At 53.9% G+C, this 25116-nt stretch overlaps 2 protein-coding genes and 1 long non-coding RNA gene across 8 annotated transcripts; 2 read left to right on the top strand and 1 right to left on the bottom strand.

Moving 5' to 3' along the window:
- Positions 1-799: 799 nt before the first annotated feature.
- Positions 800-2735, top strand: PNMT (phenylethanolamine N-methyltransferase). 2 transcript variants are annotated; one of them, XM_070225635.1, is made up of 3 exons: positions 800-1290; positions 1910-2078; positions 2205-2735. In XM_070225635.1, exons 1-3 carry the CDS (start codon positions 942-944, stop codon positions 2644-2646), a joined length of 960 nt encoding a protein of 319 aa, XP_070081736.1. In that variant the 5' UTR covers positions 800-941; the 3' UTR covers positions 2647-2735. The 2 variants fall into 2 exon arrangements, with proteins under 2 accessions (XP_070081736.1, NP_001157447.1); NM_001163975.1 differs by having other exon boundaries at positions 1089-1290; positions 1871-2078; positions 2205-2646.
- A 573-nt stretch (positions 2736-3308) lies between these two features.
- PGAP3 (post-GPI attachment to proteins phospholipase 3) lies at positions 3309-22921 on the bottom strand. 5 transcript variants are annotated; one of them, XM_023652597.2, is made up of 9 exons: positions 22822-22921; positions 17587-17699; positions 15543-15640; positions 14575-14727; positions 6913-6975; positions 6209-6270; positions 5704-5840; positions 5233-5437; positions 3309-5052 (listed from the first exon to the last, which is right to left on the bottom strand). In XM_023652597.2, exons 2-9 carry the CDS (start codon positions 17597-17599, stop codon positions 4989-4991), a joined length of 795 nt encoding a protein of 264 aa, XP_023508365.1. In that variant the 5' UTR covers positions 17600-17699; positions 22822-22921; the 3' UTR covers positions 3309-4988. The 5 variants fall into 5 exon arrangements, with proteins under 5 accessions (XP_023508365.1, XP_070083475.1, XP_001501181.1 ...); XM_070227374.1 differs by lacking the exon at positions 22822-22921 and adding an exon at positions 17919-18075; XM_001501131.7 differs by lacking the exons at positions 17587-17699; positions 22822-22921 and adding an exon at positions 16881-17302.
- Positions 9560-13173, top strand: LOC111775650 (uncharacterized). The gene is made up of 3 exons (XR_002811463.2): positions 9560-9854; positions 10503-10672; positions 11195-13173. It is a non-coding gene; the product is annotated as an uncharacterized lncRNA (long non-coding RNA).
- Positions 22922-25116: the final 2195 nt, after the last annotated feature.

The raw sequence follows: 25116 nt of genomic DNA, 5'->3' as shown, positions 1-25116 counted from the left end.
GAGCGCCAAGCAAGATGCAGGCCTGCCCTGGCCTGCTTTCCCAGAGGGGCTGGAGTGTGGGCTGGGCGAGGAGAGAGGTCAGAGACCCAGATTGGTGAGGACCCCAAATCCCTCGGCGCCCGAAGGTGCGGACCGCGCCCCCTGGTGGTCCTGGCAGATTGGAGAATACGCCCCGTGCCCTCTCGCCCTCTCTCGTTCCCCTGGGTCCCGCGCCCCCGACGTGGCGGGAACATCCCGAGCCTTCGGCCCTTGGCATCCCCCAGATAAGCGGCTCGGAGCCCGCAGGGCCCGCAAGGGAGGTCCGGCTGTTCCGTTCGCTAAGTGCATTTAGTCCCCTCTGCTCCCCTATCGCTGCTGCCATCGGACGGGCGGGGCGAGCTCCGCTCTAGGGCCCCGGGGCGACCACGGCGGAGCCCAGAACGGACTGTTCTTGGCGGGGGCGGGGGTGCAGAGAGCGGCGCTGCAGGACGTGGGGGGGAATGGGGGGGTTAGAAAAAAACAAAAAAGAGGCCTGGAGGAGAGGCGGAGAAGGGCAGTTGGGGTGATCTTACTGAGGAAGAGGGGGATGTTGGACAGGGTGTACTGGAGGAAGGAGAGCCTGGCAGGGGGCTGGGTCCTTGCGGGAGGGCGCTGGGAGATGGACTGGGGAAAGGGCTAATTCAAACCCTGGCAAAAGAGAAGGGATGGGCTGGCAAAAGGGGTGAATGGCTGGGGGAGCTGGAGAAGAGCGACGGAAGGAGTTGGGGACTGGCGGGACGGAGATCTAAGGATTATAGAGGGAGGAATCTGGGGGGCTCGCGGAAGCGGGACTTGCACCAGGGCAGGTGAGGCAAAGGATGCAGGGCAGGGGGAGCAACTGTGGAGCGGGGGCGGGAACAGATGTGCCCACGGCCGCCCCCCATCCCCCTGTGTGTCTGCTGCTCAGACACTAAAGGAGATGGATGGGGTTGGGGAGACGCGGCGCGCGTGGCCCGGGGCGGCTCATCACTCAGCCGCCGCCCCCGCAGCGGCGGGGTCGGGGTGGGGGTCCAGCGGTAGATAACAAGGCCACGAAGCGAGCGGCGGACAGGCCGGCCCACGGCGGCAGCATGAGCACGGCAGACCGTAGTCACGCTGCGGGCGCGGCCCCCGACTCAGACCCGGGCCGGATGGCGGTGGCCTCGACTTACCAGCGCTTCGAGCCCCGCGCCTACCTCCGCAACAACTACGCGCCCCCTCGGGGGGACCTGAACAACCCGGATGGCGTCGGGCCTTGGAAGCTGCGCTGCTTGGCGCAGACCTTCGCCACTGGTGAGCGCGGGGAAACTGAGGCACGGAGGACAAGAAGTTATTAGGGAGTTACAGGAACGCGGGCGCGCAAGCCAGAAGGGACCAAGAAGCAGAACAGGTAGTTAGGTGAAAATAGAAAAACAGGAGCAATAGTCCTCAGGTGAGGGACAAAGGAGATAGACCGGTGGAGAGAGGGTGGGGAGGGGAGAACGCTCAGAATTGAGAGGTGAGGTGGTGGATGCAGAAAAGGGACCAAGATGAAGAGAGGCAGAGAAAGAAATGGAGGCAAGATTGGGGAGGGGAGAGAGAAACTGCCAGGCATCTCAGGATTTCCACACTCAATCTTCCCGGGTAGTATAGTTTCATAGATGTAGAACCTGAACGTCAGAGTTAAGTTCCTTTTCCCAAGGTAAGCCAGTGGACGTGAGGTTGGAGCCAGTCTTAACTCCAGAGCTGACGCTTTTTCCAGATAGAGACACACGTACAGAGGAAGAAGGAACAGTGAGAGAGAGGGAGGGAGAAGCAGGTAAGGGAGGTAGTGACTGAGGCAGGGGGCTGCCTGGACAGGCCTGGCACCAGGACTCTTCCTTGCCCTGCCCAGGTGAGGTGTCTGGACGCACCCTCATTGACATTGGTTCAGGACCCACCATATACCAACTGCTCAGTGCCTGCGCCCACTTTGAAGACATCACCATGACAGATTTCCTGGAGGCGAACCGCCAGGAACTGGGGCTCTGGCTGCGGGAGGAGCCCGGGGCCTTTGATTGGAGTGTGTACAGCCAGCACGTCTGCCTCATTGAGGGCAAGGGGTAAGAGCTAGGGGATGAGAGTGGACAGGGGGCTTCCCATGGGGTGGCTGCTGGGGTGCAAGAGAGGACTAGGTGTGTGGCAGTCCTGAGCCCCTGGTCCTGACTCTGCCTTCTGCCCCTGCACAGTGAGTCCTGGCAGGAGAAGGAGCGACAGCTGCGAGCCAGGGTGAAGAGGGTCCTGCCCATCGATGTGCACCAGTCCCAGCCCTTGGGTGCTGGGAGCCTGGCACCCCTGCCTGCTGACGCCCTGGTCTCTGCCTTCTGCCTGGAGGCTGTGAGCCCAGACCTCGCCAGCTTCCAGCGGGCCCTGGACCACATCACCACACTGCTGAGGCCCGGAGGGCACCTCCTTCTCATCGGGGCCCTGGAGGAGTCATGGTACCTGGCTGGGGAGGCCAGGCTGGCAGTGGTGCCAGTGTGTGAAGAGGAGGTGAGGGAGGCCCTGGAGCACAGCGGCTATGAAGTGCGAGACCTGCGCACCTACACCATGCCTGCCCGCCTTCAGACAGGTGTAGACGATGTCAAGGGCATCTTCTTCACCTGGGCCCAGAAGAAGGTGGGGGTGTGAGGGCCCAGTGCATCCAGTGCTGACGGCCCTCACCCACCCAGATTCTTTATTATCTGAAGTGGCACCTAATAAAGAAATAAGGCCCTGCTGCTGAGTGTCAGCACTGTCTTTGGCTCTCCTGGGAAGCAACAAGGGCCCAGAATTCTCTTGTATTGTGGAGGTATGGGAGGCACCAACTTTAGCCTTTTTTTCCAGAAGCTTCCATGAAGATAGGTTTCTGTACCACTCATTCTTTCCAAACTAAAGCAGGCCAAGGTCAGGCGGAGCTCATTCAGCATCTGCTGTGTGCCAGGTGCCTACTAGGTCCATTTAGTCCTCACACTCAACAGCAGGTTCTGTTATCCTGTTTGCAGGTGAAGCTCAGAAAGGTTAAGTTCAAATAGTAGTGGAGCCTAGGACCAGAAGGGGAGGAGGAGGGGCAATTAGGAGACTGAAGTGGAACTTGCAGGGGGGCGGGGTTGCAAACAAAGGCCCAGGGGAAGTGAGAGGGGAAGAAGGGGTACCAGCTCCCCCACGCAGGCCCCTCCATGAGCTGGACTGGATTCTGCCCAGCTCTGCATCTCCACCCTCCCACCCCCACCCCCACGTGCCTAGGTAGAGACCCCACCTGTCTGCTGCCTCCAGCCCACCCTACTCACAGAAACGAGCTGAACAAGGGTAGGTGAGGCTGAGAATTGGTTTATTAAGAATGTCCCTTGTACCCTCCTACCTTAAAATAGTTCTCAGTATCAAAAGAAACTAACACAGGCCACCCAAGTCCCTGAGATTGGAGTCCTAGCATAGTGCCCTACCCCTGGTGTGGGACCCGGGGCAGGGACAGAACAAGAATCCAGACTCCGTGCTCCAATCACAGAGAGTGCCTTTGAATGGAAAGTTTCTGGAGCTCCACATTCTATCCTTGTGGAGCAGGAATGTGCTAGGGCTGCTGGCAACTGGCAGGGGTCACCTTTACTGGAGTGCAGGCACGAGGTGGCCCCTGCCTGCCTTTGGGAGGCCAGAAACCAGACCCAGCCACAAGCCTCCTCCCCTCCTCCCTCAGATGGCCCCTCTCCCTCCCCAAGGTCCAGGCTGTGGTGAAGGGGCTAGCAGGCGGGCACTGGAGGAGCGGGAAGTTCAACCATGCCTAGGCAAGGAGACAGGGAGCTGGAGAGGCCCAGAGGATCCCCATTTCTCTGCCTTTGTGGGGGCTGGTTCTGGAGGGTGATCTTGAGCTGTGTGGGGCACTATCAGGTTTGCAAAGGAGAGGGGAAACGGACAAGAGCACGTGCGCGCACACACACACACGCAGCCTGGACACCCATACCCCCCCCAGATCCTGGGGATATCCTTACTCTCTGCCTGGCCTGGGGCCTTGTGCAGAGTTGGTGCTCAATAAATGGTTGTTGATGGTGACTTGATTCACCCTATCCTGCTCCAACCTCTCCCCACTGTGTAGCACACTCACCTGCACTCACACTCATCTCACACTCAAGTCTATGCATATTCCCCTAACCCACACTAACCTGCCTGCCCCTCAACACACACACTTTAAAACCACTCACCACCCCCGCCTTCCACACTGCCCCAGGCCGGTGCTCACACATAGTCCCACCCAGCATCCCACACCCCCCAGGCCTGGGCCCACCACCCCGTCACCTAACACTCAGTCTGGCCCACACTCCCTTACACACTTGTGTGCAGGCTCCCAACCACAACAGTAGCACAGGGGTCAAAGGGATTCCTGTTCTGGGCCCTCTGGGGTCCTGGTGAGGCCTCCTGGGGGTCTGGTTGGGGCAACAGTCAGAGTGAGACCCCTCCCCAATCCCAGTAGCTTGGTCCCTCAAGATTCGCTGGGGAGAATGAGACCTGCCTTAAAACTCGAGCAGCCAAAGAGCAAGGGTCTAGTGCCACCTAGTGGTGCCCTGGAGGAGGGCATGGAGTGGGCAACAGAAGGGGACCCCACTGTATCCCCAAAGGCCTGTGGAATCTGATCTCCCAGCTAGACAGAGGGCTCTGGGAACCACTCAGGCAGTGAGGGGACACCTGGAGGAGGCAGAGGCAGCTCTCCCCTCAATGGAGCTAGGAACACAGTTCTTCCCTAGTGCAGCTCCAGGAACCAGAGGGCCTGCCCCTTCTCCAGCCCCAGATGCTGAGAGGCCAGGCCCAAATAGGTGCTGAAGACCTATGAGGACAACGTGGGGGCAAGAAAGGGGGTGGGCAGGTTACATGATTCTGGGCCCACACCCTTCATGTCCAAGTTCAAGATGCTAAAAGGAAAAAAATCATCTCAAAGATTGGGGGGAGAAGGAGAGATAGCAGGGAGAGGGCAGGATCCCCAGTGGGCAGACCCGCTCCAAGGGCCTTCAGTCCAGCTTGAACTTGGCCTCTGATTCCTTCAGCAGATACAGGCTGTCATCTTCCAGGAAGCTGCGGGCAGAGGGAGGAGCCCACTGAGGCACAGCTCTGAGCGGTTCCCTGGGGGCAGGGTGGGGTGAGTGCAGGCAAGCTGGGAGGGGGCGAATGGGGCCCCAGAGGCCCCAGTCTCTTCTAAGGAGCAGAAAGGAAGAGCACAAAGAAGGTGAGGCCTGGGCAGAGAGTAGCACCCACCTGAAAAAGAGGACATGGACTGGGATGGTGCTGATGTGCCAGATGGCGTGGGCATCCAGGACCCAGAAAAGAGGCGGGAAGTCAAGCAGCTCAAGCAGAGACAGCCCCTGCAGCAGCAGGACCACCACCATGCACTTGCGCACATGAGGCAGCCGCTGCTGGTTCCGCAGGCACCAGGCCAGCCACCACACCACGTTCACCAGGCCTGGGTGTGGGGGGCAGGGAGGGGCTCACTCCCTGGACCTCCTTCACCCCGCAAGGCATCCCCCATCCCCATGCTCTTTGATCCCAGACCATCCTCAGACTCTCCTCCCAGCGCCCCCTCTCTCCCATCCCAAATTATTTCCTCTTCCCCTACAGGAAGGGTCTCTCTAGAACCTCCTTCTCGAGGAACAGCACCAACCTCTGACTCCCACCCCAAGCCAGCAGTTCTGTAGATGGTCCACCCCCAGGGCCCCAGTCCCGCCTCACCAATAGCCACATTGGCTGCCAGGTTGTAGCCATAGTCAAAGTGGATGAGGCTCAGGTAGGAGATGTGAGCAGTCAGCATCAGCAGGAGGAGGGCCCGGAAGGCACTGGCCACAGCCGGGTGCTGCAGCCCCACAGTCCTGTCCCGCCATCCACAGCTGCTCAGATGGAGGGTGGCCCGTCCCCAGAGCAGCATTCCCTGAAGCACCCCCTCACCCCACCATCAGTTAGTGGTCCTGAAAGCCACTGCCCCTCCCCCACCAAAACAGGCTAGCTGGGCAGGCCTCCAATCCCCCAGGGGCCTGGGACCAAGTGTTACAGCTCCTTGGAAAGAGCCAGGGCCCCTAATCCTGCCCCAGAGTCCCCAAGCAGAACAGCCCGGAGGGTATGGGTATGTGTGGAGGGACTGGTGAGGAGGGCCCTGGGGAGGGCTCCCAGGGGAGGCTGGGTGACCCCTTTCCTCCCCCAGAGCCTGAATTTGCCTCTGTAGCAGCCAAGGTGGACTCACCTGACACAGCACAGATAGATTGAGTGTAGGATGACGGTGGAGGCACAGAAGTAGTCCATTTTCTGAGGACAGGGAGAGCTGGATGAGGGGCCGGTGTGAGGGCAGGAGGCTTTGTGGAGGGCAGGGCCCAGAGAGGACCCACAAGGGATGGGGGCAATGTGGGGTGGCAGAGGCACAGCCAGAGTCTAACATGGGAGTTCTAGGCCGTGGTCAGAGGCGACCACGTCTTGTGCTCCTTCTGCCTATTGCTGTTTCACTCTCAAATTTAACAAGATGACCCTCGTATTCACATTATACAATTTTTAAAAGATGAGCTCAGCAGGAGGCTTTAGAGGCCCTGGTGGAGGATGCCTATCAAGGCTCCAGAACGTTACAGCATGCCACAGAATTCAGGGCGCAGTCTGGAGCGCGACAGCTGTGCGCTCAAGTCGTGACTGCACCCCCTTACGGGCTGGGTGATCCTGGGCAAGTGATTTCGCCTTTCCAAGGCTCAGCTGCCTCGTCAGTCAGGAAGTGCTAATAATCACACCTGCCTCACAAGGGTCAAGTGAGGCTCAAGTGCACTAATAGGTTTAAAATGCCCACACAGAGCAAGTGCTCCGTAAACAGAGTCAATATGAGACCTAAGAGCCTGCTCTGCCTGAGCCGTCCTGGGCTCCTCTGGGACTGTCCCAAGCAGGAGAGGGCACGGGAGGGGTGCTCACCTCTGTGAGGTCGGTGTCCCTGGTGTGGAAGACTGTGGACCAGAACCAAGCATTGAGGGAGACCTGAGGAGGGAGGAGGCTGGTGAGCATGGCGCCCCAAGGCAGGGAAGACCCCCAGAAAGCTCACACCCATCTCACTTTAGGGAGGGGCTCCTCGGGCAGAGAAAGGTGGTTCTCCTTGCCCTGGAGCCCATGAACAAACCTGTGCCCCTCCAGCCCCACCCAGCCCAGCTCCCGCAGGCTCAGGTTCCCACCACCCTGAACCCCCTAGGCCACGGGGGCTGCAGCCTCCACAGGTTCCGGCCTGGCCTGGGAACCAGTTCCGGCAGAACCAAGTTCCCTGGTTACTCAATCGCTAAGACAACAGCCCCCGGGGGGCCTCGCCTCCGCCCCCAACCAGCAGGTGATGACAGCCCCACCCGGGCCAGGGGAACCAGTGACCTCAGCCTCTGGGGGCGGGAATGAAGTGGGTGGGGTGGAGGGGCTCGAGCCAGCTTGGGGCGTGTCCTGAGTAAGCAAGCAAGGGAGGCAGATCAAGCATCTCCCACTGGGGCCAAGTCTCTGAGGAGGAGGCTGGCCAGCTGAGCCCAGCTTCCTCCTGGCTGGGCCGGCCCAACCCGCCAGACCAGTGGCTGCTGCTCGGAACTCTGGGAGGAGCAGATGAGCAGGGCTAGAGGGGCTGTAGTGGGCAAGAGCCCAGGGGAACAGTTACAGCCTTTTTCCTGGAAATTAACTGCAAGGAGAGAATACAAATTATCTTGCAAATGAGCCCTAGATCTTGTGGGAAGTGGTGCTGTTTTCAAGGACTACTGTATCCACTGCAGACGCCCAAGTGACTGAAAAAAGTGGGGCTGGGAGGAAAGGCTGGGAAACCAGTGATAACCCATCAAAGGAACAGCCAGCAGAGGTCTAGCCTGGAATGCCCTGGAGGTAGGGAGGGATGTGCTAGGGTGGGACAGGCCTGCCTGAGATGGGTGAAGGCCAGGAACTGCTTGCTTGGGTCTGGTGAAGCAGGCAAACTGGCCAGGCAGGGGACAGCAGGAGCAGGGTAAGCAGCTACTCTCCTACTCTCCGTCCAGTACTACAGCAGGAAGGTCAGACAGCAGAATGAGTTCCCTACGGCTTGTCGGAGGGGGCTTCTGAGAGAACGGGACCAGCAGGGCTCTGTTGCAAAGCCAGTCAGCCCTGGAAGTCTCTGGAGACTCCAGTAGCCTGGTGCAAGTCTGTGTGGCCCAGGTCCTAGGCTGAGCCTCGCTGCTTATGCTCCTCATGATCTGGGCAAAGGCCCGAGCTTCCCTCGGGACAGATCAGGGGCCGACCTAACTGATCCTCTGTCCCTTCCCAGCCCTGATGTCAGGTAATTATTCTAGGTCAGGTTGCCTCCTCCTTTGAGGATGGTCGTCCTGTCCCGTGCCTGGTGCTGCCCCTTCCCCAGAGACGGTGACAGAGGCATGGTCTGGAGGCCGGAGAGTGGGACAGACGGGGTGGTTTCTCGGCCACTGCTCCTACAAAGTCTGATGCTCAGGGGCAGCATGGGGAGAAGAGCAGGCTCAGGGCTGGAGACAGGGCCCAGGCAGTCACGGGGGCCAGGTCTCCTGGGCAGGCCAGGAACAGGGACATCTTTGGGGAGGAGAGTGGCCCTGGAGCCAGTGTGAAAGGCAAGGGGAAGGCAGCAGGGACTGGCAGCCGGCCAGGCCTCCTTGTCACCCATGGCAGGAAAGGGGAGGTGACAAGAGGACTGAGCTAAGTGGCAGTTGGAACACTGAAAGCAGGGGGCCGGCACACAGGGCTAGAGCTTAGCTTCACAGGACAGGGCTGGGGGCTGCTTGGTCCCCAGTCCAACCGCCTCCCAGGGGTGCCTTCCACTTACAGAGACCCACCTGAAGCTTGGGTTCTGCACCCCTGATAAGTCCCCTCTCCCCTGGGGATGTCTCATTATGGGGGGCTCCTCTTCTGACCCTCTCCTCAGATTTGGGAGATAGAATCATTAAGAATGCAGGCCCTAGGGCCAGACTGCCAGGGTTCAGATCCCAGCTCTGCATTTCCTGTGTGTCCTTGGGCAAGTTATTTAGCCTTGCTGTGCCTCAGTTTTCTCATCTGTAAAATGGGAATAATCATAGTGTTGATAAGAATTTAATGAGCAAAACAAGTACAGTGTACAGCACAGTGCCCAGGACAGGGTAAAACATTAGGTGTTATTTCTCTCCACCTTGTTGACCAACCTGGGACCTTCATACCTCTCCACAAACCTGAGGCTGAAGAGGCCAAGTCTGCCTCCCCCTCTCCCTGTAGGCAAGGAAGTCTAGGGGGAGAAGGGATGGTCTCCCCACAGCTGCCTAAAGCCCATCCCACAGTTCCAGGCTGGGGGCAGAATGTCTGCAGCCTCCACAATGAGATGGAGCCTGGATTCAAGTTCTGCCTCAGCCCCTAAATAGCTGTGTGCTCTTGAACAAATAACAGCTTCTCTGAGCCTCAGCTACCTCACCTGCAAAATGGGGTTAATATTAGTACCCACTGCATAAGGGTTATGAGGGTGATGTCTCTGAAATGCCTGGCACAAAGAAGCCACTCAGTAAATGGTTGCTGTCACTGCTGCCTGGCACACAGAGCAGGTGCTCCACAAACGTCAGTTTCCTTTATCATGTGCACCTTCCTCTTCCTAAGAGTCACAATGTTCCAGGTCAAGCCATGGGGCCTTAGGGTTTCTGGATCGCAGAATGCGGACACCTCCGCTCTAGGAAGAGCCCCTCCTCCTTGCTCCTGAGCCCCTACCCCACCAGGAGGCACTGCAGAGATGCTGTTTCTCTTCACGCAGTGTGTGTAATCAAGACTCAAGTGACAGATGGACAGATATGCAAGGAAAGGAAAGCCCTCAAGACGCAAGGGTATGGCTGCTCCTGGACTCCTCAGCCAAGCTTGAGTAGAATGAGGGGGCAGACTGGGTAAGTGGCCAATCAGACAGGCCAGGAGGGCGATGGGCTGGCCCAGCAGGCGCCAAGAACTTCGGTAAACACTGAGGAAAGGCGGGGGGCCAGGGGCAGGGTGCCAACGAGAGTGGGAATGGAGGGGGACAGGGAAGCTGGGTGAGGGAGAGCAGAGGCTGTTTCAGTCTGTTGGAAAATAAGAAAATTGAGACAAAAATATCACCGCCGTGAAACTGGGTGGATGCCAAGTGAGCCAGATCTGTCAGGAATTCGACCCAGTGCTAAGCCTCAGTGCTCGGGGCTGTCATTGACACCGTGGCAGTGGGGACAAGTGGGTCTTTAAATAGCTCGGTGTCTCAGAAGTGGGGGAGGCAGAATGTTAAATATGACGCCTGCTGCCACCCTGGGCCCCCTCAGAGGCCACTGTGCCTCATCCCCTGCCTCAGGCAGGGCAAGCCTACCCCAGTCCACTCCTGAGAGAGAAGGGCGAAGAGCTGGATGGAGATGGGAGAAGGAGGGCTTTTTCCACGATCCAAAAGGAATCCTTGATTTCCTGCCATTGCCTGTTCCACTGACTCTTGTCTGACCATAGAGAAATCCTTCGTGAAGTCTAACCATCATTCTGCCGCAGCCTCAACCTCTCTGTTCCCGTCGTTTCCTCCGCAGAGGCAGAGCACAGTCAGCCCCACCGCTGTCAATCATCCTGGGCTTTCCTGGCACCCTCACTCCCTCACCTCTACCCCTGAGGACCTTTCCTTGCTGGATGAAGGGGTGCGGAACTGCTTTGGCCTTCCAGCTCTGGCAGAGCAGAAGCCCCCAACTCCAGGAAGTCAAAGGTCTGTGGTGTGCAGAGCTTTGATGGGCCCCCTAAAGGCTGGCTGCTGCCTGGTCCAAGCGTCAAGGCAGAGGCTGGCTTCTTGTGCCAAAGCTTCATTAGCCCTGCTGGGGACAGAGTCTCCTCATTTCCCAGAGAAAAAGACTGAGACCACCCCCCGCCACCAAGATCTAACCTGGAGCAGGTGAGGGGCCTTCCTACTCCACCCCAACAGAAATCAGGAGCCCCACTTGCTCCAGAAGACTCAGCCCAGGACAAAGTCCACAGACACACCTTATACACAGCCCAGGACCCCTCCCTCCTGCAAACACACACACACACACACACACACACTAAAGATCAAGGTAAAATCCAAACGGGATCGTCAACGGCAACATGGGCACCAAGATTCTGTCCCTCAAGGGCCTGATGGTGGCATGATGGAGTCCCCTGTCCCAGAACCCCACATCCCTAAGGATGCCCTAAGACACAGGCCCCAGGTACTGCCCTCTCCCAACCTAACATCTCCTGCTCTGTCCCTAAGGGTCCTCGGCCACACTGGACTGCAGGGAACCCCTGGGAGGTATGACCCTCACCAAGAAGGAAGCCGAGTGGCAGACGCCAGTGAGATGAAAGACTCAAGGGTCAGCGGATCAAGATGAGAGTTGTGAAGTGACCACTGCCTCTGGCACATGTCGAGAAGACAAAGGCTGGACCCTCTGAGGTCCCCTCAGACCCACGGGTCTATCCAAGGAGGCTCTGAGCTTTGTTCGAGAGTTCGGGCAGGGCTGTCCTGTGCTCTCTAACAGGGGTGCGGGCGAGGGGGCAGTGCAGGCAGTGGGCCCAGAAAGCAGTGTCCCTGGAAGAACCCCAAGGGAAAGGGGGCAGGTGTAACCTCCTTAATTTCCCTGCCCTTCCTGCTTTCTTGGCCAGGACCAAGTGTCCTTCTCTCTGAGAGGCCTACACAGGAAGTGGGGGCTCTATCCCACCCATGCCTGTAAGGGAGTGTGCTGATACCTGGCCCCTACCCACACAAGAGTTCCCCACCCCTCAGCCTGGCACTCAGGGCCTCTCTGCTCCATCTTACCTCCCTCTCCCTTTCACACAGCCACGCTGTGGCCAGGCTGAGCTTCCCAAGGCCGCCGGTCCATCTCTCACACTCTGCAGCTTCTGCACCTTTGCTCCTGCTGCGCCCCCAGCCTGGAATGCCGGAATCCCACCTCCTGTCCCCTCACAGGTGTGTGTCTGAGCCTCGCCAGCCCTGCAGGTCCCAGAGGAAACCTCTCCTCCTCCCTGGGCTTCCCCGACAGACTTTTCCACTTAGAAGACATGGTCTCCCCTCCTTACAACTCCCAGGGCTCCTGACCAGAGCCCTCCTCGGCTCTGCCTGCATGGACCTGCACCTCCCACTAGGCTCAGCTTCTGGGGGCAGGGGCTTCAGCTCCCACAAGTGCTAACCTGTGTCTCTACCCACAGCAAATGCTCAACAAACACTGGTCACCGTGCACGTTCAAAAGAGAGGCTGAGTGCTTGGGCCTGGAGTCAGCCAGCCCTGGGCACCAACCTGCCTCCGTTATTCACTAACTTGTTAGCTGCCAGCTTTAGGCAAGTTTTCCCCCTCTGAGCCTTACTCAGAGCTCATGGTGGTATTGTAAGGATTAAACGAGAAAATGGATGTAAAGAACTCAGGACAATGCCCGTCAGGTGATTTGCGTTCTATAATTCATAACAATTATTATTAATATTTGTTGAATAGAAAGTATTAGCGAGGATCAACATTTCCCAGAGGCGTATTAAGAGCCTTCTTCCCTGCTCTCCTTCCGATCCGATCCCCATCTCCCAAGTCTGAGGCTTGGCGGGATTTCTTAGCATCCTGCACTATCAGTTTTCCTAAGGTCCTCAGAGAGCCCAGGGTCGCCAGATCCAGGGGCGTCGTTCAGTTCTCATCTTACTTGACTGTCCAGCAGAATTCAGGAGAATGGATGACTCTCTCCTTCCTGCCCTTGTCCCGGGGTTCCCCCAACCACATGATATCCCAGTCTCCACTTACCCCTCTGGCCACTCCTTCTGTCTCCGTTACTGGCTTGTGCTCTTCTATCCAGCCATTAAGTTTTGGGGTTCCTCAGGGCTCCCTCCTAGACCCCTTCTCTTCTTGCTAAGCTCCCCCTGGTGATCTCATCCACATTCACAGCTATCAGTGTCTCATAAGCGGAAACACAGGGCTCATCCTTGATTCCTCTCTCCTCATCTAACCTACCGCTGAGGCTGTCAGTACAGCCGGGATGGTAAGAGCTGGACTCTAGAGCCAGTTGGCTGGTCAAACCCTGGCTGCTAGGGCAGGTTACTTAATCTTTCCAGTCCTTGGTTTTCTCATCGGTGAACTGGGGATATTAATACTACCTATCTCATAAGCTTGTTATGGGATTAACAAGGTTAATATTTATAAAATGCTTAGAATGGTACCTGGCATACAGTAAGAGCTATGTATGTATTTGTTAAATAAACGCATTTAAAAAAATTTAATGTCACCTCCAAAACACAGCTCAAACACACTTGTCTTTAATAACCTCCTTCCCAAGACCTGTGCCACCTCTCTAGCCTAGCTACTGTGCCCTATGCTAAAACGACCAACTAGCCCCCTGCATCCTCTCCTGCCCCCTCCAAGTTGTTCTCTACACAGTAGCCAGAATGAGTTTTCCAAGCAAATCTATTTAAGAAACCCCTTTTCTCCGACCCTCATTACTTCCTGATGCTTTGAGAGTCAAGATCTAAAGTGTTAATGTGCCCAGGCTCTCCAGGGACTCGCCCCATCCACTGCCCACCCATCTCAAACCCCACTCCCTGGCTTCCTGCATGGCAGGCTTCCTGGCCTTTCAGGTCCTCATACAACCTGAGCTCTCTCCTGCCTGTGCACATTCTGAGTCTTCCGTGTAGAGGACTCCTCCTACCCTCCCCGAATGCACCTAGCTAACATTCAGTCATCATTCTGATCTTATTTCAATGCCCTTTCCTCAGGGAAGGCTTCCCTGATTGCCCTGCGTTGGTCTGGTCCCCCATCATACCCCTATACACCTCTCCTCCACTGCACCTTTACATTTAATTGTGTGCTTGTGCGGTCAGTACTAGAGGGCAGGGACCTGTCTGTTTTTATACACTTTGGATCACCAGAGCCCAGCAAAGTGCCTGACACACAGTAGGTGCTCAACATATAAACTGATGGCTGCTTTGATGGCAGGAAGGTGAGTGAGTGGGCATGCTTCCCTAAGGCTTACAGTGGTAGCTCTGATCTAGAGACATCCATTGCGACCTCTTACTCTCACACCCTCCCCAAGGTTGCCACAGTTCCTATCTGTACCCCAGTCTATGCTTCTCACACAATTCCAGGCCCTGGATGCTGGCTCCTCTGACAGTCACACTGTGAAGCTGAGAGCCCTCTCTGGAGACTCAGATGGAACATATTTCGGCATCTCCAGGCAAGACGAGGCTGAGCTCTCGATACAGTGCTGTGGCTGCCACTGCCTCCAGGCCTGGGCTGGGGTTGAGATTGCTTCAGGTCCTCCAGAGGAGTCCTCGGAGAGACCCGTGGTCCCAGCATGCTCCCTACCACCCATCTCCCTTCTGTGTTTGTAAATTGCCCTGCTCGATCTTTTAGTGGCTTCCTCCTTCAGGAACAAGAATGATGTTTCTTTCCTCTCTCCCTCCCTCTCAAATAGCCTGGCCTAGGACTCTGCTAGAAAGATAAGGACTGATTCAGCACCTTCCTTGTTTTCTTCCCATGCCTGACCACTCCACAGCTGCAAATTTAGCCCTGGAAAACAGAGGGGAAGCTCGGTGGGTAGAAACGCTGTTGGATGAGAATGGAGATCTAAGAGTTCCTCCTTCCTAGATGAGGGTGTAGAGCAGGAATCCTGCCAGGTTACCTACCCAGGCGAAGGCCACGCAGGTGGGGTACATAGGAGAGGAGGCTGGTACGGAGGTGCGGTAGCGACAGAGCATCACCAGGCTGGCCAGGCCATTGAGGAAAGAGGCCACAGCAGAAGCTGGCTCTTGGAAGAATAGGAACCGGGAGAAGGGCCACTGAAAAAGGAGCACACGGAGGGGGCCTCAGGGGCAAGCAAACCTCGGATGGCCCAGCCTACCTTTTCTTGACATGCTGCATCAACAGGTCCCCAGCTGGTTCTTCAGCCCTAGACCTTGGCCAAAGCTCAGGGTCAGTCCTTTTTCAGGTTAATGAGCTCCCCTTCCTCCCAGGCTGAGGGCTGTTCCTCCATCCTGGCCAGAACTCAGAGCACTGTAAGCCTGGTCTTGGTGAAGACCACGTGGGTCAGTGGAGATGGCTCAGTATGGCCTGGTGGAAACAGCACAGACCTGCCATCCAGAAGACAGAGGCCCTAATGCCTCCTCTACCAGTGACCACAGCCCTCTAAGACTCAGCTTACTCTGTGACAAATTATGGAGAATAATTCTTGCCAATCTCAACAGGATAGAACAAGATCATGTTGTATCAAAAGGCATCAGCAAACTGTGCCTTGCTGGGCAATCCAAGGGGTATTGGTATTTTAATCCAGACTCTCACTGAAGAAGCAACAGAAAGCATGCCGTGGTGGGTCAGGTAATTTGTCCTTGTAGCAAGGTGGGCATCTCAAATACCCTAAGAAGCCCAGCACCACTCTCTGAGGAGACCTCAGATCTTGTCACTCCAAATCCAGAGGCAGGACACATTGGTCCCATCTGATTATATGGAAACCAGCATATTCTGAGAAGAACAGGTACTTGCCCCAAATTCACACCCACCACCCCACACCTCAACTGCCTGGACAGTGTGTCCAACTGAGGGGTATCGTCTTCCCACCACATCCCCACCATATACCTACCCTGACCCTCCAACTCACCTTGCCATGAAACTGAGGCACTTTGTGACCTTCCTGGAGGTAGAGGCCAACGGTGACCCACATACACTCATACTTACAGTCATCCCGACAGGTCCAGCCTGAAAGAGGTAAATTGGTCTCATGAATTTCCCCACACGGGCGGCAAAGAGAAAGCCAAGCTCAAATGCAGGCCAAGAGGGCCTGCAGGCTGGAGAGACCCAGAAGAAATCTCAAAATTCTAGCTTCCCACTTGGATGGAGGGGGCATGGTGGGATATACACATAAGGGAAAGGCGCATACATGTGTGTGCGTGTGTGCATGTGTGTGTGGTTTTAGGGGGTGGGGGTGTACAGTGAGTGAACAATGTCTCTTCTCTTCTCCTTTCACCCAAGATGGGGATCTTAGCATCTGATAGACTCACCTACGGATACCTGCATTTACATCTGCCCTTCCTGAACACAGGATTTGTTCTCACTCCCCAGGGAGGAAGCCTTGCTGTCTCACCCTCCTTCTATGAAAATTAAGTCCAAATTCTTCAGTCTGGCTTTTGAGGCCCCAAATTGCCTTTCCAACTTTATTTGCCATTATTCCTTTTCAGGCACCCTGCTCCCTGAGTAAACCAAGCTGCTGGATGTGCCCACATCTGCCCAGGGCCTCCACTCTCTGGAATGCAAAGGGACAGTAAAGAGAACAAACTTGTAGTCAAACAGGTCAGAACTAGAAATTCTGCTTTACCACTGACTGGCTGTGCGACTTCAGGCAGGGCACTTAACCTCGCTGATTTTCCCCTTCTGTAAAACCGGGTTAAGAGAAACTACCTCAGAGGGTTGTTGTGAAAATTAACAGACCTATTGTGACACCTGTCACACCAGAGGTGACCACTACTGCCACAGGTCCAAATTTAACGGATCCGTCCGGAAGCCCTTCCTTCACAGAAGGTTCCAAGATGGTCACTGCCCCCACCCCCCAAGGCCAGAAACATTCTTTCCTCCCTCACATGCTCCTATTGCTTAATCTAAGGGTCCTTAGGGCTCAGATCATCCTCGACCTTCCACTTGAGAAAGCTAATTCCTCCGTGGGGACTGATCTGATTTCAGTGTCCTTTCAGGGCCTGCTACTCAGGTGTATCTAGTAAATACCCGTTTGGCCGAATAAATAAAAAGTAAACAAAAGCTCCTGGGAAAGTAAGACCGGCTGCCAAGGCTCTCATCACCCTGGGGCTCCACTCACTTACACTCATAAGGGACCCGGGGTAGTAGGGTGGGGGGGGTACTAAGGTTCAGAGTTGCAGAGGGGGATTGGGGTGCAGGGGGAGGGGCCAAGACCAAGGGGCGTGGCCTGTCGCGGGGTGGGGCTTACCTGCTAGACTCATGTAGATTGGCTGGCGGGAGCGGAAGTGCTTCAGTGCGCCCCCCGAGCAGTTCCGCTCCTCGCACTGCAGCACGCAGTCGCGGTACACTGGCTCGCGGTCGCCCTGGGAGCCGCTTGCTAGCGCGGCGGCCCCAGCCAGCAGCACCAGCCCCGCCGTCCGCCCGGCCATCCCTGCACCCTGGCCCTCCGCCGGCGGAGGGGCTTAGGAACCTCCACTTCCGGAGTAAGCGGAAGTGCCTTGTGCTCTTTATTCTACCGTCCGCTGACGTCCATGCAGTTTAAATAAAAGTTCCTGGATTTTTGTGGGCGTCTGCCCCGCCCCTCGTCTGACTGTCATGTCCATATTGAGGAGACAGAGTTAAGGGAAAGGGGGCGCCGGGTGGATTAAGGAGCAGAATAAAGTGGTCTTTTATAAACATCCGTCTCGTTTCTTCTCTAGGGTCTCTTCATTTGAGGAAGAGCTATTTTTCTGTCCCCAGCCCTGTCGGATTTCACTTCCTAATGTACCTGGACCTGTCCGGTTCTCTCCATCTCCACTGGCACTGCTCTAGTTAAAGACATCATCATCTGTCGCCGAGACTGCCGCAGTGGCCCCTTAACGAGTCCCACTAACCTCAGGATAAAATCAGAACTCCAGAAGCTCTGCACGATCTCGCCCCTGCCCACTGGCCTCCCTCCCTTGCCCCAGACCTACCTCGAGGGGCCATGTCTTTGAAGCCTCCTGGCTTTGCTTCGTCTGTATCCCTCTTAATCCCACTCCTGCTTATTCTTCTAGTCTCAATTTAAACACCACTTCTGGGATAACACCTGGAGGATGATATAACATACAGTGGTCTGTTTTCCCCAGGCAGGGTGGGGACCTCTGCTATCTTGTTTACCATTCTACTTCCAGCACTGGTAGTACAAAATTTGCCTCATGGTAGGCGCTAAGAACCACCCCCCCCCTTTTTTTTTTTTTTAACAAAATGAATAAACAACGTAATTCAACGTAAGAATTTGAGTCCAAATCCAGGACGGTCAAATTACCAGCGTGATTCAGACGACGCTGAGATAGGAGAGGTGTAATATTTCAAGGAAAATTAAGAGGAGGACCTTTGGGAATAGGATCCTTGCTTTAGTATCCCGCCTCCTCCCCGCACTACCACCAGCGCACACACACACACCCCCATCTCGTTGAAGCATTGAAACCTTGTAGCTAGATGCACAATTAGCATGTGTAGATTAATGACTGCCTTTCCTCCTCCCCCACTCTCTTCCCTCCTGGTCAACTTTTCTTTTTTATCTTGGGAGGTGAAATGAGTAGGAAGTAAAATTGGATTCCATTCATTCACTCATTCAGCAAACACTTCCTCAGCCCTTAGCTCTAGCAACTTGCTGGGCAAAGCACACCTCCAGGGGGCACTATTCACATGGTATTTTCTGTGAATGGCGCTCAGGGTGCACCATTCACAGTGCATTTTCTCTGAATGGTGCCTTTTCGAGTTAAATGTAACATGAATAGTGCCCCCTGGAGTTGAGCACCCAGTTGATACTGATTGGGAAGCTGAAATGAACAAAACAACCGCTCAGCCCTCCAGGAGCTGACCAGAAATAATCCGGTACTAATACTACTTTGCATCTGATAGGTCAGTCCTTTTATAACATTATTTCATTTTCTCTTACTATAATGCTGGGATGAATCTTTTTACAGGGATCCCCATTTAAAGATGAGGAAATTTAGGAATAAAGAGGATTAAATCCTGACAAAGCAGAGATTCTTCCTTTGAGAGAGCTCCAAGGTAGAAATAGGGTTCTTTTAAAATTCTTAAGGTTCCAGTTTTGGAGGAATCTTCCTATATTATATCAAACATATTAAAATGTGGCAATTGGGGCCAGCCCCATGGCCGAGTGGTTAAGTTCATGCACTCGCTTCCGTGGCCCAGGCTTTCGCGGTTCGGATCCTGGGCACGGACATGGCACCACTCATTAGGCCACGTTGAGGCGGCGTCCCACATGCCACAACTAGAGGGACCCACAACTAAAATATATAATTATGTACTTGGGGGATTTGGGGAGAAAAAGCAGGGGGAAAAAAAATGTGGCAATACACATTAAATAAAATTTATAAATAACTATGTATAGTTGAATTCAGTTGCTGTTAATAGTTGACATATTGTTACATTTTGTATACATTTAATAAAATATTAGTTGATTTTTGTAGTTTTCTTATGTTTTGGAACTAACATTGAAAATTTGTTCTAGTCTTAAACATTTCATAGGTCCCTGAAAACTCATGCCTACAGACGTGATGAAGAAAACTATCCTCAGTTAAAGGTGGAGTAGGGGGACGCCTGGCCCAGTGGCCCAGTGGTTAAATCCATTCGTTCCGCTTCGATGGCCTGGGGTCCGCTGGCCCGGATCCCAGGTGTGGACATGGCACCGCTTATCAAGCCATGCTGTGGTAGGCGTCCCACATATAAAGTGGAGGAAGATGGGCACGGATGTTAGCTCAGAGCCAGTCTTCCTCAGCAAAAAGAGGAGGATTGGCAGCAGATGTTAGCTCAGGGCTAATCTTCCTCAGAAAAAAAAAGAAAATGTGGATGGGAACAGTTGAAACTTGTGGCATGTTGCTCTGGTGGAAGATGAGCTGTTGTCTCTCTGGAACATCTCTTGAGGGTTTTTCCTGCCAGTGCAGCCCTACATCTCTAGACAATCACCAGGCCTCTCCCTCTCCCAACTTTTCAGCCCAGAGCTCCCTCTACCGCCCCCGCCCCAGCCCCCTTAGTTTAATCGGCTTCCTAACTCGTATTTGGCTTCATATGCGAGTCACAGCCTGCAAAGTCATTAGTTCATTCCTTCAGCTCAGGCTTATTGAGCTCTACTGGGTGTCAGCCATTGAACTAGGGAAAAAAAGATGAAGCAGAAATGGTTCCCAGTCCAAGGTGGAGAAAGACAAAGTAATAGTGCAATGTGCTGAGGGCTCATAGGCAAACTGTTCATATTCTTAGAAAAAAATTGGGGCATACCAAGAAGTTCCTTTATTCGTCAAATATTTATTGCCATTTATCATGTGTGAGGCTCTGGGGACAGAGTGCTGAACAAGGCAGAGGAGGGGGACAGGCAATAAACAAGCACCAAACAAAAGAGTAAGATCATTTCACTGCTAACGTAAGAGCACGTTGGTGTGATCACTATGTAGGAGAATCTGGCACTATCTGACTGACAAGGACACATAACCCTTTAACCCAGCAATTTGCACAAACCTTCCAACCAACAATTTCTCTCCTGGGTATACTTACACAGGCTCTAGGTGTACTTACGAGTGCAAAATGGTGTAAGTACAAAGCTACTCATGGCAGCATTGTCCATTATTTTCAACAGCAAAAAAAAAAAAGGAAACAATTACATGTCCATCAATAGGGAATGAATTACATCAATTGAGGGAGATCCATACAATTACAATGGCATGCTGGACAGAAATTAATAGGAATGGGGCAGATTTGTAATGCACTGACATGGAAAAACTTTTGTGATATTCTTGGTAAGTATCAAAAGCAAGATGAAGGGTGGCGAGAGGGTGAAAGGGGTAAAGGGACACATATGTATGGTGACAGATAAAAACTAGACTATTGGTGGTGAACACAATGCAGTCTAAACAGAAGCTGAGATATAATAATGTACAGCTGAAATTTACACAATGTTATAAATCAATATGACTGCAATAAAATAATTAAAATACAAAAAGAAAAGCAAGAGGTATAACAGTATGTGTGTGTGTGTGTGTGTGTGTGTGTACACACTACCTCATGTGGGGAAAAATAAGAGTATATATTACGTTTGCTATCTTAGAGAATACATCTAGAAAGATATATAAGAGAGTAGAAACAGTTGTTGCCTCTGGGGAGAAGTGGGATTCTGTGTCTGGGTGACAGGGACATGAGGGACACTTCTTATTCTTGTACCTTTTAAATTTTGTACCATCTGTATATATCAATTAAAAACAAAGGGAAAATGTAAAGAGAACAATTTCATGTGGTCACAGTGTTGAGTCATGTGACGGGATAATGTAAAAGTGAGGGAGGGTGGGGGAGCCTACTTTGGACTGGGTGGTCAGAGGCCTTTTGGAGAAAGTGACATTTGAGCTGAAACCTGCATGACAAGAAGGAACCAGCCCTGCTAATACCTGGGGGCAGATTGTTCTAGGCCAAGAGAATGCCAGTGCAAAGGCCCTAAGGCAGGAACAAGTTTGTTATCTCTGAAAAACAGAAAAGAGGCCTGTCTGGGTGACTGGAAGGCTGAGATTGAAGCAACAGCCAGAGACCAAGTTCTGTTGGGTCTCAGGTCACGGTGAAGACTTGAGGCAATGGGAAGCCACTGGGAGGTGTTTTTCGCACTGGAATGAATGAAATGATCTGATTTGTGTTTAAAACATTTACTTTGGCTATCATGGGAAAAGGACAGGGGATCGAAAGGGGGGAAGAGCAGCACAGGGGAGGTGAAAGGCTAGTGCTTTCTCCTAGAGAAGAACTGATAGAGGCTTAGGCTAGTTAGTGGGAGAAGTGGGAAAAACATAAATGGATTGGAAGAGGAACTGATAGATCTTAAAAAACAATTGGATGTAAAGGGCGAGGAAAGGGAGGAATCAACAATGTGGGCTCAGTGAACGAAAACAGCTAAAACTGGAAGTGTCCCTCTAAATCAGGACTTCCTGATGGCCATAGTTTTATGCTTCCAGAAGCTTCCTAGTCTCCTCTTCCCCAAACTAAAAGCCAGAGGTAAGATTATTCTCGTTCACACCCCAGTGTCTGTATCCCCAGCAGCCAGCAGGGTGAGCTTGGGGTCCTGAAGAGCTGAATGGAGCAGGAAGACTCAGTGCTTGTGAAACAAAGAATCTGGAATCCAGAATCTGGCAGAGGAATGGCTCAATGGGGCTTTCAGGGGACAAGTGTGGGGGCTGAAGGGGTCACTGCCCCCACACCAAATCCTAAAACACTGTGACCAGGAACCATTCAGTCCAACTCTCGTATATTTCAGATGGCAAAGTGGAGCCTTATTCAAGGCCACACAGCCCAGTTACTTACTGTCTCAGACCCCCAGATAAATGAAGGGCACATGTTTAGCAGCCAGCACAAAGACACTGAGAGCACAGGACACAGGAACACAAACCATGACAGCCTGGTATGCACAGGCCAGGACAGAAGCCACATGTAAATGCATTAAAGCCAGGTGAAGCTGAGAGCACGAGTGCTCTTTGTCTTGGCAAAGCAGCCTGGGGAGAGAAAAGGCAAACTCCCCAGGCCTTGGGCCTGCATTCCCGAGATGCGAGTGAGAGGGGCTGAGGGAGGAGATCAGCACACCCAGCCTGCCAGGTTGGGCTCTGCTCCTTTGCTAACTCTGGGCCCGGGGAGTGGGGAACGGCCCCCAGTGGGTAGGATGCAAGTGTTCTTAAAAGGCCACCTTTACGAACGACAGATTTTCTTATCAGAAGTTTCCAAATTACTCTCCTGTGGCCTCAGGGAGGCCCCCCTACTCTTGGGGGGACTCTTTCTAAGTAACTAATTCATATAAACACTTCCCCAGCAACCCATGCCCCAGACTCGAGACCTGTGGGGTAGGCTCCAGTATGTGGCCTAGACCTCGGACTGTGGACCGTCTCCTCCCTTTTTCTGTTTGTTTTCAGTCCTCTGACCCCAGGCTAGCTGGTGAGGTAGCCAGAGGGGAGGAGACTCTGGTGCCAACACACACACACACACGCACACATGCACACAGGCATGCACACAACCTCCTGTACCCCCCAGTCTCAGTGGCTGGTCAATGATTGACTGGCATTTCACAGGCTGCTGGTTCCAGACCTCAGCCTGTTGACCATTAGAGGTCACCTCCCTAAGCCAGAGCCCCTTCCTGATTCTTGAGCGCCAGTGGGCACCTCCATGGCCCGCAGGCCCAGTACCTGTTGCGCAAAAACCTCCTCCGACAGGCCTCATGCCTCTGCCCTCTGTCCCTCGGTCCACTCTTCTCTGTCCTGTAGTCACCCTTCTCCTCTGTAGCTGTCTCCCTCTCCCCAGGCCCCTCACTGGACCCTTCTGGCAAACTCTCAGGCTCCTCCAGCCACCCAGCCATCCCCCAGCCCCCTCCCTTCTCCTCAGGCCCCCCCTCAGCCTTTGTCCCTCAGACATCCTCTTTCCTTGGTTCTCCTGCCAGGCCCTGCTGGAGGGGCAGTGGAGGAGAGAAGCGAATCAGCAGCGCCCACCCCTGCCCCCCTTCTTCTCCTCTTGTCAAACACCAGACAAGGTTTTTTCCCCTTCCTTCCTGGCTCTGAATGGGCTCATTCTCTTTGGGCAACTCAGCCCCTCTCAAGCCTCCTCCTGGGGCGTGAGTTCTGACCCCAGCTCCTCCCTCATCCCCACTCTGGCCCCCACTGCTGCTTGCTCCACCCTCCCTCCGCAGCCCACTAGGACTGAGCATTGTCTCTAGTCTGGGTTTCCTCCTGGGATCTGGGATGTAGAGCCGGTGGGCCTGCCTTGGCGGGGAGGGAGTTGGGGGGAGGCAGGATCTTTGTGGAGTGAGGAACTGGTAGTTACCTTGATTTCTTGGAGGACCCTTCTCTGGTTCCCCTACAGGAGCCGGGGAGAGAGGGGGTTCAGGTACCCTTGATTCAGGGCTCCGGAGCATAACGGATGAAGTCAAAGCTTCATGGCTCAGTTCTTGTTACCTCGGAATCTCAGGGTTCCTCCTCTGCAAAATGGGGAAAGATAATGCCCGCCTCCTCGGGCACCCGGAGGACTTAGTAAGATGAGGAGTGTGGCTCTAGGATGAAGAGGGACACAGAGTATGGGTCCAGAAAGGATGGTGCCACTTTCCTGGCTGGACAAACCCTTCTAACACAAAGGGAGGGGAGGGTGGGGCCTGGGGGAGAAGGGACATCTCTAACCCTGACCCTAACACCCTGATGGTCTCTTGAAGGCGGCATGCACTCAGGGTGCAAGACCTCCACAATGTGACCACAAATGACTCTTGGAGCCAGGTCAGCGGTCTCGTTTGCCTGCAGGGCCGGGAGGCACCTTGACTAGGTCCTGGCCTATGTGATGCGTGAGGGAGTGGGTCTGGTTTTGCTGGCTGTTCAGCTTTTCCCTCATTAGCCCTGAGATGGATGGTCCTGGGCAAATTGGTTAACTCCACTTGAGCCTCCACCCCCTTGACCCTCACCCTAACTCTAACTCTTAGAGAAAATAGGGATATTGACAGCCATCCTGAAGGGCTGCTGTGTCCCCATACACAGCAGTATTTCTTCAGTGTTTGCGACTATGATCCAAGGAATAAATCCATTGTACCTCATCACCTCAGACACAGATGCCCTTACCCACACTCACACTTACTACACGTGAGGATGTGGTGCGTGCAGATCTTTTCTATTCCATTCTATTTTTTTTTTAAGAGATTTATTTTTCCTTTTTCTCCCAAAGCCCCCCGGTACATAGTTGTGTATCTTCAGTTGTGGGTCCTTCTAGCTGTGGCATGTGGGACGCCACCTCAGTGTGGCCTGATGAGCAGTGCCATGTCCGCGCCCAGGATTTGAACCAGTGAAACCCTGGGCTGCCGCAGCACAACGCAGGAACTTAACCACTTGGTCACCGGGCTGGCCTCTCCATTCTATTTCTTAAAAAAAAAAAAAAAAAAAAAGACTTGACTTGATCATCTAAATTGGTTTCACGATTGACTTTCTAATAGAACTTGATCTGCAATTTGGCCGTCACTGGTTAGAGCCAGAGGGGGACTTAGCACGGTGTTAGAGAAGGGTGAACTTCAGACCCCTCATTTGGAAGCATGTGTCTATTTTTGTATTCATAACTTTGTATTCCTCCTCTTAAAGAGAGTCTCCCAAATTTCATAAGCTTCAGGCCCCGCAAAACCTGGATCTGCCCCAGTATAACAAAATCTGAGACCATTTATTGAGCAATTACTATGTGCCAAGTACTGTGCTGAGAACTTCAGGAGCATATCTTCTTTAACCCCCAGCACAGTATGCCAGAGGGCTATTTTACAGGTGAGCAAACTGAGACCCAGAGAGGCTGAGTCACTTGCCCAAGGTAACACAGCTAATAGGCACTGGAGTTGAGATTTGAACTCAGGTCATTCTGATCCCAGGGTGCCCTGTTCTCAACCCCTTTAGCGAAAGTGCCTGCTTCATACTATGCTAGGAATATGGAAGCAGCTTAAGCAAGGCTAGTGTCCTTCATTCTCTAGT

The sequence above is a fragment of the Equus caballus genome, chromosome 11 (genome assembly GCF_041296265.1).
Source record: "Equus caballus isolate H_3958 breed thoroughbred chromosome 11, TB-T2T, whole genome shotgun sequence".
NCBI lineage: Eukaryota > Metazoa > Chordata > Mammalia > Perissodactyla > Equidae > Equus > Equus caballus.
The sequence above is the reverse complement of the archived record's forward strand: the minus strand, read 5'-3'. Positions and strand labels throughout refer to the sequence as shown.